The 19,106-nt window shown below is 30.1% G+C and overlaps 3 protein-coding genes across 3 annotated transcripts; all 3 read left to right on the top strand.

Annotated features, from left to right (window-relative positions):
- The first annotated feature begins 165 nt into the window (after positions 1-165).
- On the top strand, positions 166-1,184 carry LOC117905865. The gene is made up of 2 exons (XM_034818723.1): positions 166-554; positions 731-1,184. Exons 1-2 carry the CDS (start codon positions 166-168, stop codon positions 1,182-1,184), a joined length of 843 nt encoding a protein of 280 aa, XP_034674614.1.
- Positions 1,185-2,738: 1,554 nt separating this feature from the next.
- Positions 2,739-5,965, top strand: LOC117905864 (GDSL esterase/lipase At1g71250). The gene is made up of 5 exons (XM_034818722.1): positions 2,739-2,988; positions 3,698-3,825; positions 4,245-4,487; positions 5,253-5,502; positions 5,745-5,965. Exons 1-5 carry the CDS (start codon positions 2,739-2,741, stop codon positions 5,963-5,965), a joined length of 1,092 nt encoding a protein of 363 aa, XP_034674613.1.
- A 1,574-nt stretch (positions 5,966-7,539) lies between these two features.
- On the top strand, positions 7,540-11,791 carry LOC117906051 (DNA repair RAD52-like protein 1, mitochondrial). Its single transcript, XM_034818991.1, has 4 exons — positions 7,540-7,857; positions 9,183-9,220; positions 9,345-9,439; positions 11,265-11,791. The coding sequence occupies exons 1-4, from the start codon at positions 7,568-7,570 to the stop codon at positions 11,406-11,408; spliced, it is 567 nt and encodes a 188-aa protein (XP_034674882.1). The 5' UTR covers positions 7,540-7,567; the 3' UTR covers positions 11,409-11,791.
- The last annotated feature ends 7,315 nt before the right edge of the window (positions 11,792-19,106 follow it).

Genomic DNA, 19,106 nt, shown 5'->3' with positions numbered 1-19,106 from the left:
CATAATACCTGGAATATATATTCTTAAGATGTCTTACTTTCACATATTTTTCCTTCAAAATTCAAAACTATACCTTATGATGTACAAATTAAGGTTATTTTATGCCATGAATCTATGTATCAATTTTGTTTTTATTTTTGAATGAAAAATATTTCATTTTCTCAGATGGAAGGACGAAAATGGGAAGAGCTAAACCTAGACTGTTTGGTGAATGTGTTTGGGAGAGTTGGGATGGAGTCATTGTTGTTGGATGTTCCCTTGGTATGCAAGCCATGGTATAAAGCTACCCTCGATCCTAAGTGCTGGGAACATCTTATTTTTCCTGAAGACATCAAACCTTGTAGCGCATGGGATTATATCTGCACTCCATATCCGGGAAGGATAATAAGTGAATATGGTCACCGTCACTATATCAAGGGCTTGACGGAAGTTGGATGTCCTTTTCCTATCACTGCATTCATGAAATTCGTGATTAACCGTAGTCGTAGATGTGCTACTGAGCTTAGCCTCTCCTTCTGCTGCTGTGGAAAGGCATTAAAGTATGCTGCGAATGAGTAAGTTACCAAAAATTTTCTATACTTTAAAAAGGAACACAACAATTAGAGTAAAGATGAAAATATCCTAGAATTAGAGGAAAGGCCAATTCAAGCAATCGTATCGTCTTCCTTGCAGCTTAATTAGAATTCAATAAATGGCTTCATGTAGTACTGTTGGTAATTGTTATTTTCAGGTGTCCTGCATTGAAGGCTTTGTCTCTCAATATTGCTGAGCGTTGCATTCGATCATCTCTTCGACCTTCCCAAGAAGTAACTATTATTCCAAAACTGTTGAGCAACTGGAAAAACCTGGAAACGTTGGATTTTGGACGAGGAAATCACAGTGGGAAAGCCCTAGCGAAAATCAGTCTTCATTGCAACATCACTAAGCTAGCAGCTCGAGGTACCAATGTTGGGAGTGAAGTTGCTTCAGCCATTGTCACCTCACTACCGAAGCTTAAGTACTTGGTTCTAGAGGGATCAACATTCTATAAGCAGGAATATCTAGTGCTGATATTGCTAGGCTGCAAAGAGATTGTTCATTTGGACGTCAGGAATTGCATTGGCTTTGATAAGAATGATGTTGAGATATTGGAGCTTGCTTCTCACATTCCTGCGTTCATGTGTGAAGGTTCTATCTCTTTTTGATGCTCTAGTGATTCTGATCATTTTAGTGACTGAAAGTTGTTGAATTGATAAGCTAGGTCTAGTCCTCTGGCTCATTGTAATATGAACCATCCATCACTCTAGTGTTTTGTTTTCCTAGACACTCCAAAGTACCATGTAATCTTAAGAAGGTATAATCTTAAGTGCTGGGAACATCTTATTTCTCTTGGTCTATATGGCTGTTCAACATTACTAAGAGTGTTTTAAGCCAAAGTTACAAAAATAACTGAAGTCAAAACTAAGTACTGTGGTTTAAAGCTAAATTTAAGATAAGCAATGTAACCAACATTAACAAATACTTTGTCAAAGGCAAAACTAGAAAATCACAAGAATAAATATTAATAACTATGGTCATAATCCAAATTAAAAAATGCACTATAACTAATATTAACTAGTATGATATATATATATATATATAAGAAACTAATATTAATAGCTATAGTTTTAAGCCAAACTCAAAAAATGTATTATGGCCAATGTTATTATTTGCAATTGTAAGTCAATTATAACTACGAAAGTCACTAAAACCAGTGTTGTTTTATGGTGAAATCATGATAAGTACATTATAAAACCAATGTTAATGTTCTAAAGTGAAATCCTAATAAGTACAGTATAATTTAGATTCTATTTGGTAATAATTTTATAAAATATTTTTAGTTTAAAAAATATTTTTAAAAAGAAAAATAAGTATTTGATAAATCGTAGGAAACATTTTTAAAATTCTAAAAAATCACTTATAATGTTTTCTAAAAAAACACTTTATAACTGATTCTCCGAAAAACCTTTAAGAAAAAATAGTTTTATTAAAGATATTTCGAATAAAAATATTTCCAAATGTACTTTAGGAATTCATTTAACAGTGATTTCAGTAAATATTTTTAACTTAAAAATTGTTTTTGAAAAAAAAATTAAATATTTGACAAACTTTAAAATATTTTTTAAAAAATCTAAAAAATAAATTTATAATATTAGAAAATCATTTATAATATTTTGTAAAGAAATATTTTATAGGTTATTTTTCTAAAAATATTTTTAGAAAAAATATTTTCCCTAAAAACACTTTAAAGAATCACTACAAAACGTAATTTTAATATTAGCAATTGCGAAATTATACCTTATTTCCAAGCTTAAGCTAGATACGCTTGTTTTTCCCCCCTTGAAAAACATTCTTTTCCACGAAACTCGAATTATCTAGTGGAACCTCGAATCTAGGATAAGACAAACCACAAAATTGTTAGTTTTTGCTTTGATGGAAGCCTTTTACGTGCCTCTTTGCTGACATACAAACTCACAAAGTGACACACATCCATGCACCCACCCCAAGGCTTAAAAGAAAAAGGCAAAACGGCCATCCAAAAAATACCAACTAAAACCCGGAAAAAAGCACAAAGAAAAAGCAACATTTCATGGCCTTTTCCTTCATACTTAGCGGTTTCAAGAGGATAATCTTATCCTGTGCCACCTCTATATCAACCCTCTCATTTTTCATCTTCTAAAGCCATCTTGACAATTAGGTTTGAGAGGATGATGATCACCATGGTGAAGCAACAACCACTGCGGTCTGCAGCAGTGCTGCTTCTGCTGCTGCTTAGTCTACAATTCTCGACTCAGGTTGCAAGATCGCAGAGGGTTCCAGCGATCTTTTGTTTTGGAGACTCGTTGATAGATGATGGCAACAACAATTTCCTGGACTCCATAGCCAAATCAAACTACTACCCTTACGGGATTGATTTCAGAGGCCCTACTGGCAGGTTTTGTAATGGGAAAACCATTGTTGATCTACTTGGTATGTTTCTCTATCTTTCATTTTCTCATAAGAATATCATTTGAGGTAATTTTTTATTGATTTTATCCGGTGATCATGTGTGTTCTTAATGGGACAAAGTTTGTTACACTTCTACCAAATTATGGATGGATCCAAAATTTGTACATCAAAAGTGTTGACAATGGATGTTAGTTTTAGACAAAAAAAAAATTATTTTTAGTTTTTCTTAATTTCTTCATAAGAATAAAAAATATTATTTTTTTTTCTAAATAATGGAAAATAATTTTCCAATTTCAAAAACACTTTTGATGATATAGTTTATCCATAATTTGTTTATTTTGATTAAAAAAAAAGGTGACTTTCGAAAAAAATTTAAGATATTTTTATTTTTTTATATACCGTATTATTAGTTAAGGAAACATCAAGAATACAATCATTCTTAGACATATTTTATATGTTGTTGTAATTTAAAACAAGCCAAATAAAGTCATTTTTTAAAATTAGTTTCTCAAGCAAAATTTTATTTTTTAAAATAAGAAAATATCATTGTTAAGAACTTTATCAAAAACCCTTTTTTAAGAATTAATTTTTGAAAATGTTGATAAATCTTTAGGTATCATTTTTTTCGACCAGCTTCTGCAAATTTGGCAAAGTTAAAGAGAATGAACTCTTGAGTATGTGAGTAGAATTTTGTCATTTGATATCGAATTCTTTTCCTTCTGATTTGCAGCTGAGATGTTAGGTGTTTCATATCCTCAACCTTTCGCAGATCCTGGCTCAACAGGGTCCAAAATATTTAGTGGAGTGAATTATGCTTCAGCAGCTGCTGGCATCCTTGATGAAACTGGCCAAAACTACGTATCATACTTCTACCTCTTGAATTCCATTACTATTATTACTTGGACCAGAGAGCAAGCAATTATTGTAAAAGCACTTTTGTGGCACTTTTGTTAGAAATATATTCATCATAAATGATTTTCAAAGTTTGTCAAACATCTAATTAATATAAGTGGACGTTTTAAATCCCCTCAAAATTACTCCCAAATGAGCTTTAAGTGATTTCTAAAAATTATTTTCTAAAAATTTTAGAAGCAATTTTTGAAATTTTCTAAAGAAAACATTTTTAAGTCTTAGAAAGTACTTCTAACCCTCTTGGGGTCACTATGAATCAAATTCTTAATTACCTTAATTGCGAGCACTGATGATAAAATCATGATTGTACTTATACCAATATTATGTTAATACAAGTGCTTGGAATGTGGAATGGATCGGTGCAGGGACAAAGGTTTAGCTTGAGCCAACAGGTGCTGAATTTTGAGACCACATTGAGCCAAATGAGAACAATGGCGAATGGAACAACTCTGAGTCGGTACTTGGCCAAATCCATAGTTATAATGGTTTTCGGGAGCAATGACTACCTCAACAACTACCTCATGCCTTCCCTCTACCCTTCCAGCTACAACTATAGTCCCCCGGATTTCGCCAACCTCCTCCTCAACCATTATGCTCGTCAAATTTTGGTAATTTTTGTTTATTTACTTATTATATTGAAAAATCAAAAATCTAATAGAAAACATCTGAATATTCTTAGTTTTATTAAAAGAAAGTTATACCTAATAGTGAATCATCTGTATTTATACATAGCTGGTATGGCACAACCTGTTTAACCCATTTAATAAATGAGTTGAATCGAGTTATACAAATTTATACAAATTAACACAAATAATCCATTAACACAATTCCAACTAATTATTATAATTCTAAGTTATTAGAATCATTAATATACCACCAAAACCCATTTACTCTCTTAAGATGTTAAATTTATAAAATATTACTTTTACAATATTTTTAGTTGTTTTTAAGTTTTCCTTTTTTTCAAATATTAATTAATTTAATTATCAAATTTCCAATTATACATAGATATTTATAAGGTAGAAGATAAATTAAACTTTTAATTTTATCGTTAAGATAGAATTATAAGATAGAATATACTATAATTATTTAATTAAATATTTTTAATTATATGATATAGATATTTAGAAAAGTTTAATTTTTATCATTTTTAAATTGAAGTTTGTAATGTATATGAGTTAAACGAATAAGTCATAAGTTATTTTGATATGATTAAATAATAGTTTAAATATGTTAGATTCAAACATGACTTATTTATTAAACGAATTATGATATAATTAGCTAAAATTCATATCATTTTTTAAGTGTATCATTGATCATGTTCTCAAGCTTATGACTCTTTATCTTTAATTAGCATGCATGTATAAATGCAGGCACTGTATAGTTTAGGGTTAAGGAAGTTCTTCCTAGCCGGGATTGGACCACTTGGTTGCATGCCAAACCAGCGAGCCTTGGCGCCGCCCGGTCGATGTCTCGACTACGATAATCAGATACTTGGTACCTTCAATGAAGGGCTCAGGGCACTCGTCAACCAGCTGAATGGGAACCATCCTGGCTCCATCTTTGTGTATGGCAATACTTATGGTATTTTTGGTGACATTCTCAATAATCCTGCTACTTATGGTGAGCGATCTTACTTTTCACATGATGTTCCTAATTAAACTTGTTGAACTCCTATGAAAGTACAAGAGATAACACACGAGAAATATGTCAAGATTTGGTGTATTTACTAAACTTTCTTAGTCCATTCCCCACATTCTTCTTAAATTTTTAGGGTAACTGATAAATTAACGTGTGATATATTGTATGAAACAGTGACTATGGATTCTAGTAATGAGACTATGACTATATGTGAATGCATGCAGGGTTCAGAGTAGTGGATAGAGGGTGCTGTGGACTAGGAAGAAACCAAGGGCAGATAACATGTCTGCCTATGCAAATGCCATGCCTAAACAGGAATGAATATGTGTTTTGGGATGCCTTTCATCCAACCACGGCTGCCAATGTCATCCTCGCTCAAACGGCCTTCTATGGTCCTCCCTCTGATTGCTACCCCATCAATGTCCAGCAAATGGCTCTCATTTAATCACTACTCCTATATTTATACATACACACACTCATGCATTCATGCATGGGTCCCTACTTGTTGCTAGCAAAAATTAAATATATGTACTTGGTGTGCTATTTCATATGGATTTTTCATTTTTGTTTCATATAGTATCAGGTATAAATTAACCTAGCTAGCTTGTTCCCACTATGCTGCAACACTATTGCAATAAGAACGGAAGATGCTTCTTGTTTCGCCCAGCTTTTGCTTAGCTTTTATGCAATGTTTTGAAATTTGGATTTGATCAAAACCAGTCCAAGAGGTTGAAACGTCTTGTTTTTTTTGAAGTTGGATCAGTCAAAAACTCGGTGGCCTGAAAGATGAGAACGGTCGACCATGTGAATAAGCCGTGAAACTGAGCCTTTCAAGTGTTTAGGACTAGAAAACATTGGAGTGATGGATGGTTCATCTTACAATAACCAGGCCATAAACAAGTAGATCTAGGTTAACAAGCCCAAGCTAAATGAACAATTCACCAACTTTCAGTCACGATCAGAATCATAAACATCGATGTCCTGACCTACATCCATTCGCTCGTAGTGATCATTATAGTAACATCCAAAGGTGGAGCCTTCGAAAATGAATGAAAGGAAGATGACAAGCATAGGCTTCAAAAATAATTCCAAAAAATAATTTTTTATAACAATTTTTTAAAACTGTTATGTTTGGTAATTATTTTTTAAAATAGTTTTATGTTTTTTAAGGCAAAAAAAAAAAAAAAAGGCCTAGGAGAACATGTTTGACAATTGGAAAACATAATTTTTTTTTTTTTTATTCTTAAAAATAGAAAACATGATTTTTTTTCAAATAACATCTTTTAGTTATTTTCATTTATTTTTAAAATATTGTTTTAAAAAATAATTATATACCTATGGAGAATGATTTAAAATAAATTAATACATATAAAAATTATTTTGAAAATATAGAAAATATATTTAAAACATTTTAGGCTTTCAAGCAAACATTTGTTTTACATAATATCATAAAACGGCTTTTAAAAACTATTTTGAAAACACTTTGGCAAAGTCTCTTTGAAAACCTAAAAGGAAAAAATGAGTTTCCGTATACTCATGTAAAAATAATTATAAAGTAGAAACTTTCTAAAAATTATTCAAAATCTATATACTCAATTGTTAAATATAGTACCGCAAATAGTCAAATGTATATCATTAAAAGATATATTTGAATGGTCAAAATAGTACCTTTAACCAAAAAATGCATGAAATACTAATTATTTTTAAATGGATATTTAAATTTTGTATTTTATAAATTTAGGTTCTTATTTTATGGGTTTTTTTTTTCGTATGAGCATGTCGAAATACATTTTTCCCTCACAGTGAAATCTCCCTTCTGCCTTTGCATGCATGCGAAAGCCAATCTTCATCTCACCCAGATATGCCCACGAAGGCCAAGGAAAAGCCTTTGACCCAATTTAAAGGACAAATATTTGGGCTTTACTTTGGGCCCAATTTTGGGGTTTAATTTGGGCCCACTTCTAAAACCCTATAAAATAGGGTTTTGCGACTGAAGAAAAGACAGAGACAGACACAGAGACAGACACAGACACAGGGAGACTTCAAAATGACGTCGTTTTTGCTGAAATCTCTCACAAAAAACCCACTTTCACCTTCTTCTCCGACTCTCAAATCATTGCTTGTCAGCTCTCTTCGATCCTACGCAAAGGCTACACAGAAAGGAAGAGTGATAGTTCCGGAACCAGAACCAGAGCCAGAGCGCTTAGATGACGTCGTTCCAACCTCCGGAATCAGCAGACCCCTCTCTGAAATCCTCAAAGAACTCAGCAAAAAAGTCCCCGATACCCTCGTCAAAGTCCGTACGGAAGATGGGTTTTCCATCAAATACATTCCCTGGTATGAATTTTCTTGCTTGGTGGGCTTTCCTTATTTTCCCGGAAAATTCTTTGTTCTGTGTCTGTTTGTTTTGAGTTGAGTTTGTTCTGAAGTTTGGAGAATCATGAAATTTAAGCAGAACTTTGACATTTATACAGAAATTTTAACATTGTGATAAAATTTTAGACGCAATGTGGGAAAATTTCCCGGGGAAAAGTTTTTCCGGGAATGATTGTTGGATTCTATGTGGATGATTAATGGAATCAAAGGTGTGCAAAATGCAAAGGAGAACGATTTAACAGTGGGAGATAATTGTGATCAACAAAGTGCAGTGATGCTTTATCAGAATACCTGTCGTTATCATAACAGAAGATGAATTTGACAAAGAAAATGTGTTTGGTGACATGTTTTTAAAAACCTTTTTGAAAATATTTCCAAAAAATTAGAACCTTTTTTTGGGAAAACCACATTCTGATTTTCACTACTAGAGAGGCCCTACGTGTTTCTTCTCCGAGTAGTCTCATTAAAATTGATTTATAACCACTGATATATGACCTCTATTTGATGCTAGTAGGGTTGTGTTTGGCTTTTAGGATTAAAATCAAACCAAATTGATCTAACCAATTTTCCATTAAAAACAGAACTAATTGAAATTAAAGAGGAAATCGATGGGTTTGGTTTGGTTTATTAACGATAACTGATATAAGTTGGTTTACTTCACTTTGATTTAGTTTGATTTAACAGAAAAACCTTTTTTTTCTGCCAATTTGACCCAAAGCCAAAATGCTGACAATTAGGCATTTTGGGCCAAAAGACTTGAATAACCAAAAACCTATTTAAACCACATGATTGCTGCTCATTTCAAAACATATTATTATAATCTAATGGGGAGAGTAAGAAGAAGACCGAGAAAAGGAAAATTTGAAATGGATTTGAAAGGTTTGATCCTTTTTTATTTTTTATTTGAACCTATTTTGGGATCCCATCCACAGTGGAAGATGTGTGCCAAATTAATAATATAACTAATAGTTGCACGATGCATGTATATCATATGTATGTATATATAACTTTCAATTCAGTTTGGTTTATTATTCGGTTTTTTAAATGGGAAATCTTAGACCAACTGTCCAATTTGTTTTATGTTTAGAAAACAAAAATTTTGAAAAGATCTTTGAACTTCAATCAGTCAATTCAGTCAGTTTTTGTTGAGCCAATTGGTTTTTTGAATACCCCTACTTTCTACTCCATTTAGCAGCTTTAATCAGATTTTAGCTTTAATGTGTAGTTTGCCAAAAGGCATAGCTTATGGTTAAGATTTCCCTGTAATCAATTTTCATCATATGCAGGCACATTGTAAATAGGATTATGAATTTACATGCTCCCGGTATGTTTCACTCCTTTTCTTCATTTTTTTTTTTTTCCCCAGTCAAACTTGTGACTGTTCATTATAAGAAGGCTTTCAAATCATTTAACTCTCACAATGATTCATTTTGCTCTTCTTATTGTAGAATGGTCTGGGGAGGTTCGAAGCATCACCTATTCTGCAGATGGAAAATCTGTATCTGTTGTTTACCGTGTAACACTTTATGGGACTGATGCAGAGGTAATTTTTTTCATGTTAAACTTCAGAGCTTGTGCCTGTTATATCAATTTGTTTGGTTTTGAACATTGTCCTGGTGCAGAAATAACAACAGAAAATACCCATTAGATTTAATAGTGCTCTTAAATTTCTCGATTAGAAGTATCATAAAAAGCCCAGCAGCAAATGCACATATATAAATCATTATAAAGGATTTAGTCCTGAGACTCATGGTGCCTAGACCTAAACCCACCATCTTAAGGACAGCATACACCAGCACACCCTACTAAATGATTCCTTTTAGGTTCTGATTTAGAGGCCCAGACTATATAAAACCCCTTTGCAGCTTCGTAACAGATTTATAAGTACATGGATATACAGTTAGTATGATGTAATTTTTATGGAAAGTGGAGGCTTGATTGCGGTTGAAGAAGTATGAACTGCCTCACAAAAATGAGGTCAAATGTGGATTTTAGTCATGACACCAATTCCTTTTCATACTGTTAAAAATACTACGAAAATTTTGAGAACTAAAATATCTGTACCACTCTTAAAGATAATCTAGCTGGCTTCAGGTTTGTTGTTTGTCTGAGAAAAATTGGTAAATCCTTTTACAAGGATAATTGCTGGTCATTGTAAAGGGCTGTGATGATCTAAGATAGGCTATGGAGAAAAATGATCTATACCAATGATCATTGTTGAAGTTTCGGGGTATCTCTGGACAAAGCAATATTGTAATCTGGGAGAACTTCAAAATTGGCTTTTGATTCAATTTGGGATATGGGGACATGCTGAAGGTTCAGCTTGCTGCTTGGTGCATGACACACCTCTTGCCTATGCATTCCCAACTGTCTAGAGCACTGTGGTGTGAAATGGTGGTTTGATCTAGAGATGCTTAGGCAGAGTAGAGTGCTGTTATCTTGAATAATGAGATTTAGAATTTGATGAACTTCAACAATATCTTTTGTCGCAAAATACATAGCCAAAACCAAGAATAGGATGGAAATGATGTTCTCTTAAGTTGCAGATGAGCTTTGGGATTTAGATGTTGGAAACCCGGATAAAATCTGGTAAAATTACACAAGCATCTGGTTCAAAATGGTATTATGTGATCTTGGAATGATTGTTTATTGTGAAGATTTCCTATTCATCTAAGGCACAGGATGCTGTTCTGGTCTAGAAAAGTAGAGTTGTTGATTGGGAAAGTGGTGAAACAAGTGTGTTGAATAATGAGACAACAATGAACTTGATTGACAGGAAAGGGGATATTAACATCTGATTATAATTTGAATTATAATTCCGCAGATTTTTATAGGTATGCTTCTAAAATCACGATGGAATAACAATGATATCAAGGTATTTATGATTCTGGAAGGAGTATTTAAACGAACAACTCAAGTTGTACATCTTGCTCGTCTTGCTTCATTGTTTCAAGTACTCTGAAGACGTTATAACAATATTCTAGTAGGCGAAGGCATGAGGAAAGACGTCAAATTACTCATATTCTCCTGATTTTAGAATTACTATTCCATCATATAGAAAATAGATTTAATTTGTCAAGACCTCCCATTAAATGAGATTTTGATACCATGTTAGACAATCAATGCCTTAAAAACTTAAGCTGTTAGGATTTATATTCATAATGCATAGCATATACTCGAACACAGTTTATTGAATATGAAGGAAAAGACTAAAAATAACAAAACCTTCAGGGAAAACCCCGTCTAAAACTAGGTAATTGGTCAGCAGCATCAGCTACTTTGTTTTTTATCTCAAAAATGAAAAGAGGCCAAACCCCTGAAGGAAAACTAACTTGAATTGCCCGTAACATTATTTGTCTTTCCACCAGATGTACAGAGAGTCAACAGGAACTGCTTTAGTAGAGGACACAGGCTATGGAGATCCTGTACAGAAGGCGGAAGCAATGGCTTTCAGGCGTGCTTGTGCACGCTTTGGTCTTGGCCTCCATCTTTATCATGAGGACATGCTATAGAACGATAACAGGTTCATGCTCCTCAAATTCAGCTTGCTCGCATTTGACATTGGGAAATCCTGCTATGACCGTGATCTCATTTGGTGGATGGGGGGATCATGCTAACCGGAAGCTTAAGTTTTGTCATTGTTGCATATGAAACTGCAATTGAAGTGCCTCTTCACGTGTTAAGCCAGGAGATTTACAGCTTTCTTTTTTGTTCAGAATGTTTCCCTTGTCGCATATTATCCAATGTGAATGCTAAACACGCTGTCTTGTTAGTGTTCCTGATGGTAATCGTGAATTTAAAAGTCGATATTCGGGTGCAACTGCAGCATGTTTAACTTGTGATTATGGTGGTTTGCTAATACAGGTTGCAGGCAAAATGCCTATTGCTTTCTGCATCCCGCATATGTCCCATATGTAATCAAAAGTCCATTTCTAAGCATATTTAACTGTTAAAATGAAAGCAACTTGAAGGCCTTTCTAACCATATCAATGGTAGTGCCTTCTCAAAGGCTTTGTTTGGAAATGTTTTTGAAAACTGTTTTCTGTTTTAACTGTTAAAAGGAAAACACTTTGACTATGGTCTTGTTTGGAAAACACATGGCAAACTTACAACAAAAAAATAGTTTTTTGAAAATTTGTTCTAATAACAGGTTGTTTTTCAGAACAAATTTGGACTGTTTTAAGTTAGTTTTTGTATAATGTTTTGAGCAACAATTGAAAACATGAAAAACATTTTAGGAACTTTATATGTATATAAAAGCTTTACAGAGAATAAGTCAAGCTGTTTTTCATATTGTAAGTTCTCAAATTAAATTTTATTATGAGCAATAACTGTTTTAAAAAATCATTTTTTGAAAACTGTTTTCAAAAACAATTTCAAAAAAAGTTCAAAATCTTTGTAGTATCAAAGTAGCTTAGGATGGGAAACATATCACCTAGGATTTGCTTCATCAACATATGAGACAAAATGTTTCCCCATGGATTCTTTGCCAAAAGAAAGAAACATATGCCAAAAGGTCATTCTATATGGTATTGAAAAATAGTTTTTTGGTACCATATTGAAAAGTGATGGCTAATGATGATAGGGGCATGTAACAAAATATAGTCTCATTTATTTGTAATTTAATTTAATTTAAGTTTCATTTCATTATTGTCCCATGTAGAATGGAAAGTGCAGGGAATTTGCATGAAAATTTCCAACTCATGCCTATCTCCCCTTAGAATGGTAGTTTGTTTCAAAGAATACAAAAATGAGCCAACTAGTTTGTAAGCTAAGCAGAGAATTTCTTTTCTCTACATGACTTGAAGACAACCTATGAAGTCCAATCGACCTCTACTTTGGTCTTCTCATGCTCTTGGCCCATTCCTATTCTCAAAGGAGGAAAAACAAAAATAAAAGATGAAAAACATTGAAAGAAACAAAGAAAGAAAAAGAAATCATGGGAGTCTCTTTGATAATGCTTTTTTGAATAATGATGTGTTTGATAATGTTTTTAAAAATAAATTTTTAAAACAATTAAATTGATTTTAAGAATAAAATTATATTTGAAAACTGAAATATAAAAATGGTTTCTTCTTATTTTTAATAAAAATCATATATATTTATATATAATGTAAAATTTTGAAAAATATTCTTAATATTCTCAACTCTTAAATACTTTAAATTTATTTTCAAAATTTTGAAAAAACTATTTTTTTTTTTCCAAAAGTTTTTCAAATGTATTGTTTAGACCTAAAAAATTATTTTATGCATAAGTTGTCACACGTCTTACAATAGCATTTTTATTTATTTATTTACTTATTTTTATTTAATTAATTTTATTAACATAGCTTATGATTTAATTTTTTTGAAAAAAAGTTGGATGTGTCTGTCACAAAAATCTTACTTATCATCTAAGCTTTGCGAGATCCAAAGCTATTTTATATTTATATTAATATTATTCTTAAAATTTATATTTGGTGTCAATTCCAATTTTCAACTATAAATAAAAAAAGATATTTTAAAATTTTTTTTTAATTTAAAAAAAACTAATTTTAGTTATTTTTAATGCAATTAGTAATTGCTAATGTACCTATACCAATTTCAAATCCATGTTTGAGCTTAGATAGAGAAATTAGACTACGGTATTTGATGCTGCCACGTCAACCGACACATGCTGGTAGAAAAAAGAGTGGCAGACGTCAGCCCCAACATTTTCCCATTATTTTCCTGCCATCCAAACAACACACACAGTCAATTACAGGTGAGTGAAAGTGAGCTGGCTGTGGTCCCCACCCCATTTCTCTCCCCCACACAATCCCAAAAAAAAAAAAAAAGGAAAAAAAGGAAAAAAGGCTTTGTGTTCAGAGTTGGCATGTGGGAGAGAGGATTGAATCATATGTGTCTGCGCTGTCTCTCACTTTCTCTATTTTATATTTTTTTTAAGTTTTTTTTTTTCCATTTTCTGAGTTGGTGACAGCTTGCTCTCTCTTCTCTTTTTCCTTTTCTCTCTCTCAGCAGTTTTTATTCCCTCCTTCTCAGACCTACGTACGTCTCTCAATCATCCACCCTTGCTATTGCAAAAGGTTGAGTTTCTATTCCCTCCTCCTCGGCTCTACATCTGCCCTCTTATTATTGGTCATCTATAAGAACATCATCATTTTTTATTTTTTTTCGTAAAATAATTATTAAATTCTCATTGAGGAGGATTTTTGAAGTCTTGCTAAAGACTTCTAGAAAAAGTAAAAAGTAAAAAAAGAAATTTACCATTACAATATGATTGAGTTAAATTTTTATTTAGGAGAATTTTTTATGTTGATTTTAATCTTTTACTAAAGACGTGTTTGGATATTATTTTAATTTATATGTTTTTGGGCAGGAGAATCCAAGAAATAGAAGTATATATAATTAGTATTTTTATATTATTGAATTTATATAATTAAATTTAATATAACTTTATTAAAAAAATAATTATTATATGAGACATGATTTTGTTAGTTCTGTGATATCCCACATCTAATAGAGTAATAAAATTTTGGTATTATACATACGTAGACTTCTTTTAATCGTATAAATGTATTTCAAAATCGTGAAGATTTATTTTGATCAAAGTTTATTATGATATTATATTTTAGAATTTTGTTTTTCCCACCATATGTTAAAAGTAGAATATGATTAATAAATGAAAAATATTTATATTAAAAACATAATTAAATTTTAACTACTTTCTTATGACGTGTAATAATCCAAAATATGATAATGAAATTCATGCATCTGCAACATTCCAATGAGAATTGAGGATGGGATTGTTGGATTGTTATTGATGTTTTACTTTCTCCACCTTGCACTCACCTATTTTTGGAGGTTAGTTCGTTAATAGTCCCTTTATCTATAAAAAAAATTATTAATAATATATTTATTATAAACATAAGCATAGAGTGGGTTTGATAATGATTCAAAAAAATATTTTCAATATTTTTAATACTTAAATGATAAAAAATTTTAAGAGTTAAAAATATTAAAAATACTTTTTAAAATTATGATTAAACTGGTTCTAAAATGTGTTTAAAAATGATTTTATGAAACGTTTTTAATATTTCTAATACTTAAATAATAAAAAATTTCAAATATTATAAATATTAAAAACATTTTCTTAAATCACTATCAAACGGATTCTAAATTATATTTTCATATAAGTTCTAAAAAAAGGTTTTTATGAACAACAAACTTAGGTGGTGTTTGTTTTTTAACTGAATAGAAAAAACAAAAAATATTTGGCTTTTTCTATTCAGATAAAAGTAATATATTGACATCATCCAACATAACTAAACTGAACCTATTGATAATAAGTTCATTTTAGTTATGTTGGATGATGTCAACAAGTTACTTTTAGTTGAATAGAAAAAGCTAAATATTTTGACTTTTTTTATTCAGTCAAAAAACAAACACCACCTTAGCCTAAAGAAAATAAATAAATAAATAAATAACTACATAGTATCACTAAAAATCATTTTAAGTGATTTTTAACGAATTAAAAATAATTTTTAAAAATTTATCACATATATTATTTTCATAAGAAAGTAGTTATATGGATTAGACAACACTTGAAAGTAATTATATTAATTTGGCAAAAAAAATTTCAACTTGTATTGTTTTTTGGTGATTTTACGGGATTAAGCACGTTTACTCTCGATTTAAAGTGTTTTCTTATGGAAATTTGATGTTTGACACTTTAAAATTCCAAAAAATGCTTGATACAAAGTGATTATTACTCGGGTTTTGTAATTCGCTTAAAAAAATTGTTGCATCTAAATATTTAAAAACATTTTTAATAAAAATATTACTAACGAATGGATTAAAACAATTTTAATCAAAATAACTTTCAAACAAACTCTAAATTATTTTTCTTAAAAACATTCTTAATTGAAGCGAAATTAATAAAAATATTGCAAATTAAAGTATTTTAACCAGAATTACTCCTAAATTGTTTTAAAAGAGTCTAAAACTCTTCTTAATGTTTGAAAATACTTGCACAAATAGAAGCGTTTAACTAAACTTTGAAATCGTTTTTAAAAATCTAAAAAATCCCTTCAAATGATTTCATGATATCTCTTGATAGGTAATTACTTAAAAATAATTATCGCTTTATTATATAACATATTATAAAATAAAATAAAAATACTATCAAAATAATTATCGCTTTATTATATAACATATTATAAAATAAAATAAAAATACTATCAAAATAATTATCGCTTTAAGCTATTCTCTTCAAAAATATTTTTTAGAAAATATTATTAATAAACGTACTATGTATTAAAAGAGTTTTAACTGAAGTCATCCTCAAAACGAATGATTTGGGTAAAAAATATTATTAATAACTGAAGGCAGTGAAAAAATTTGACTGCTTCCCTCGAGTTTACTACGTAGTGAAATTTTCACTCTCTCCAGCCCACACCACCTACGTAGATCTTCCGACAAATATCAGCATCATCGGACGGCTGAGAATAGAGGATGGGAATGTTACGTTGTTATTGAAAAGTTAAAGGGCCGGTTTGGTGGTGGGTCTGGCTGTCTGTTATTTGGGCTTGGTTGTTCTGTTTATTACGAAAATGCCACTCCGTTTGGTACTAGGGGTGGAAACGTGGACTGGTTTGATTCGTCAAGTGGGGGTCCAGCCACCCTGGGCGGAAAAGCTCAATGATTTTCCCGGGAAATCTGAACCACTAGTGTCATGGCTGCTGCCTAACTGTTTCTCATAGTACCTCAGAGATATCTGTTTGGAGTCTGAGAATTGTGACAGAAAATTTTAGCTGTTAAATGATAATTATTTTTTAAAAAGAAAATAATGAAATACAACTTTTCTCCAGTTATAAATAAGATTCCACCTCCTGTACCATATATATAATTCTCTGGATCTGTATTGCTCTTGAAAATTATGAATCTATTTGACATTTTGTTAATAGGTAATTTACTAATTTTAGAATAAATTTAAAGCTTTTTTTTTTCTAATTCTTCCTCGTCCAAGGCCAGAGAAACGCATAGTATAAGGTGCATTAATAATAGTGTATTTTGCAGTAATTTTAGATTTTTTTTTTTAAAATAAGTGTTTGGGTTTTTAGAAATATTTTTAAAATTTTTAAAAATTATTTTTAGTGTTAAAAAAATTATTTATACAGTGATTTTAAGAAGCGTTATTAGTTCAAAAAAAATGTTTGTTTTTTTAAAAAAATGTTTGATAAATTTTAGAAAATATTTTTAAAAATATGAAAAATCACTTATAATATTAAAAAAATCACTTATAGTGTTTTCTGAAAACATTTTATAAGTAACTATCTTAAAAACAGTTTTAAAAAAAATAGTTCCATTAAAAACACTATGAGTGCATTTCAAATGCACTTATGATGTTTTTTTATAAACGTTTTATAAATGATTTTCTTAAATATGCTTTTTCCATTACAAATATTTTGAGTAAAAATACTTTCGACACATTTAAGAGTATTTCTACTTAAAATGTTTTTAGCGAAAGTGTTTTTACGAGAATAACGTATTTTTTATAAAAACATTATAAATAATTTTTTAACATTATAAGCGATTTTTCATATTTTTAAAAGTGTTTTAAAATACAAATAATAAAACTATTGTTTAGAAGTAATTTCTTAAATAGAACTTTATTCATAAAATTAAGGCAAAATTGCTTTCAAGTAACATTTTCAAAAATTGACGTTTAGAAAATGTCACCAATCAAACATTATGGTATTAGTTTTAACTTCAAGTTTTCGCTCAAACCAAAAAAAGAAAGTTATTCCAACCATTATTTAAAAATATTTGTATTTATTTTAGGGTTTAGCTACCATGGTGGAGGGTAAAACTGTCCACATGCAATTTGATTTTTTTTTTTTTCTTTTAGAATGGGAACATGCATAAATATGAAAAAAATTTGGGTGAAATTAATAAAAGAAGTGGGAGGAAGTAGTTTTCCATTTTAAATCTCTTTTAAGAGATGGAAGGTGTAATAATTAATAAAAATGTTTTTTCTTTTTTCTTTTTATTGATTCTCAACTACTTTATAATTGCCATGTCTTGATGCATCATGCCTCATGCATCATGAATGGACTGTCTTATCATGTTGGAGGACATTAAATATAATTTTTATGATAATTTTATAAATTAAATTAGATGAGATTTGTTGATTTAATCCATGTTTTAGTTGACTTAAAAACTAAGGCATTTGGATTGTCTTATCAAAATTCAAAACAACAAGAATTTAAAAACTAATTTAAATTAATAAGAAACTAATATTTTTTAAAATTATTTAATTTTTGTATAAAAATATAAGTTAAATAAATTTTATTAATTTTAAGTTACTTTTGTTGTCATTCACCTTTTGGTTTTTTTTTCTCTCAAATTTTTTAAGAACCAAACATAAAATTAAAAAGTCAAACATTTATTTAAGAACCATATCGATGTGCTTAAAGGAGATCTTATAAAGGATTTTTATCTAATTATTTGAGTAATTTTATTGAATAAACTCATGATTTGAAAATAACTTAATATAGAAATTTGGAAAATATTATTTCTTCTAGGATTATTATTTTATTTCTATTAGAAGTTAATTCATATTTAATAAAAAATTTGTAATACCGATATGACACTTTAAAAATTATGGTTCTCTCTTTGTCTTCAACTTCTAATTAAAGTTAATTTCAAATAGAAGCTTAATATGAAAGTCGAGATAATATTGCTTCTTATGTACGTTATTTTTTAACTTATTCAAAAAGTCGGTTCATGCTTAATTAAATTTACAAATTATCAAAAAAAAATTATAGTATATTAAGTAGGAGATGGATAATTAATAATTAAAAGATACTAAAATTTCAAAGGTAAGTAAGTTTGAAAACAAGGGCAGCATGCCTTTGTTTCTATTTATTTATCATTCACCCATATGTACATCATCATTTAATATTGGAAAATAAATTGAAAATTTTGAGAGAAACTCTTTAAAAAAATTTAAAAAAAAAAAACTAAAAGGAATGTTCTAGGTAGTAAATTATTCACTAAATCATAGTTGTCTCTATTTTTCATTATTTGTTGTCAACTCTCGTACGAGTAGAAATTAAAAAAAGGCATATATATTTCCTAATTTAGAAAAAAAAAATGGTAAATGGTAAAGAATGTAATTCCATATGAATAGTATGAACAAAATAAAGGTCGGCAACTTATTTTTATTT

Source organism: Vitis riparia, chromosome 18, assembly GCF_004353265.1.
Source record: "Vitis riparia cultivar Riparia Gloire de Montpellier isolate 1030 chromosome 18, EGFV_Vit.rip_1.0, whole genome shotgun sequence".
Taxonomy (NCBI): domain Eukaryota; kingdom Viridiplantae; phylum Streptophyta; class Magnoliopsida; order Vitales; family Vitaceae; genus Vitis; species Vitis riparia.
Note: the sequence above shows the minus strand (reverse complement) of the source record. Positions and strands in the feature narration are given on the sequence as shown.

Excerpts from the sequence above, each read along its gene's own strand:
- LOC117906051 (XM_034818991.1), top strand. The coding sequence starts at position 7,568 with ATGACGTCGTTTTTGCTGAAATCTCTCACAAAAAACCCACTTTCACCT. Across the intron at positions 9,221-9,344 it reads TATGAATTTACATGCTCCCG|AATGGTCTGGGGAGGTTCGA; the intron begins GTATGTTTCACT and ends TTCTTATTGTAG. Across the intron at positions 9,440-11,264 it reads TTTATGGGACTGATGCAGAG|ATGTACAGAGAGTCAACAGG; the intron begins GTAATTTTTTTC and ends TCTTTCCACCAG.
- LOC117905864 (XM_034818722.1), top strand. The coding sequence starts at position 2,739 with ATGGTGAAGCAACAACCACTGCGGTCTGCAGCAGTGCTGCTTCTGCTG. Across the intron at positions 2,989-3,697 it reads AACCATTGTTGATCTACTTG|CTGAGATGTTAGGTGTTTCA; the intron begins GTATGTTTCTCT and ends TCTGATTTGCAG. Across the intron at positions 5,503-5,744 it reads CAATAATCCTGCTACTTATG|GGTTCAGAGTAGTGGATAGA; the intron begins GTGAGCGATCTT and ends GAATGCATGCAG.
- LOC117905865 (XM_034818723.1), top strand. The coding sequence starts at position 166 with ATGGAAGGACGAAAATGGGAAGAGCTAAACCTAGACTGTTTGGTGAAT. Across the intron at positions 555-730 it reads TTAAAGTATGCTGCGAATGA|GTGTCCTGCATTGAAGGCTT; the intron begins GTAAGTTACCAA and ends TGTTATTTTCAG.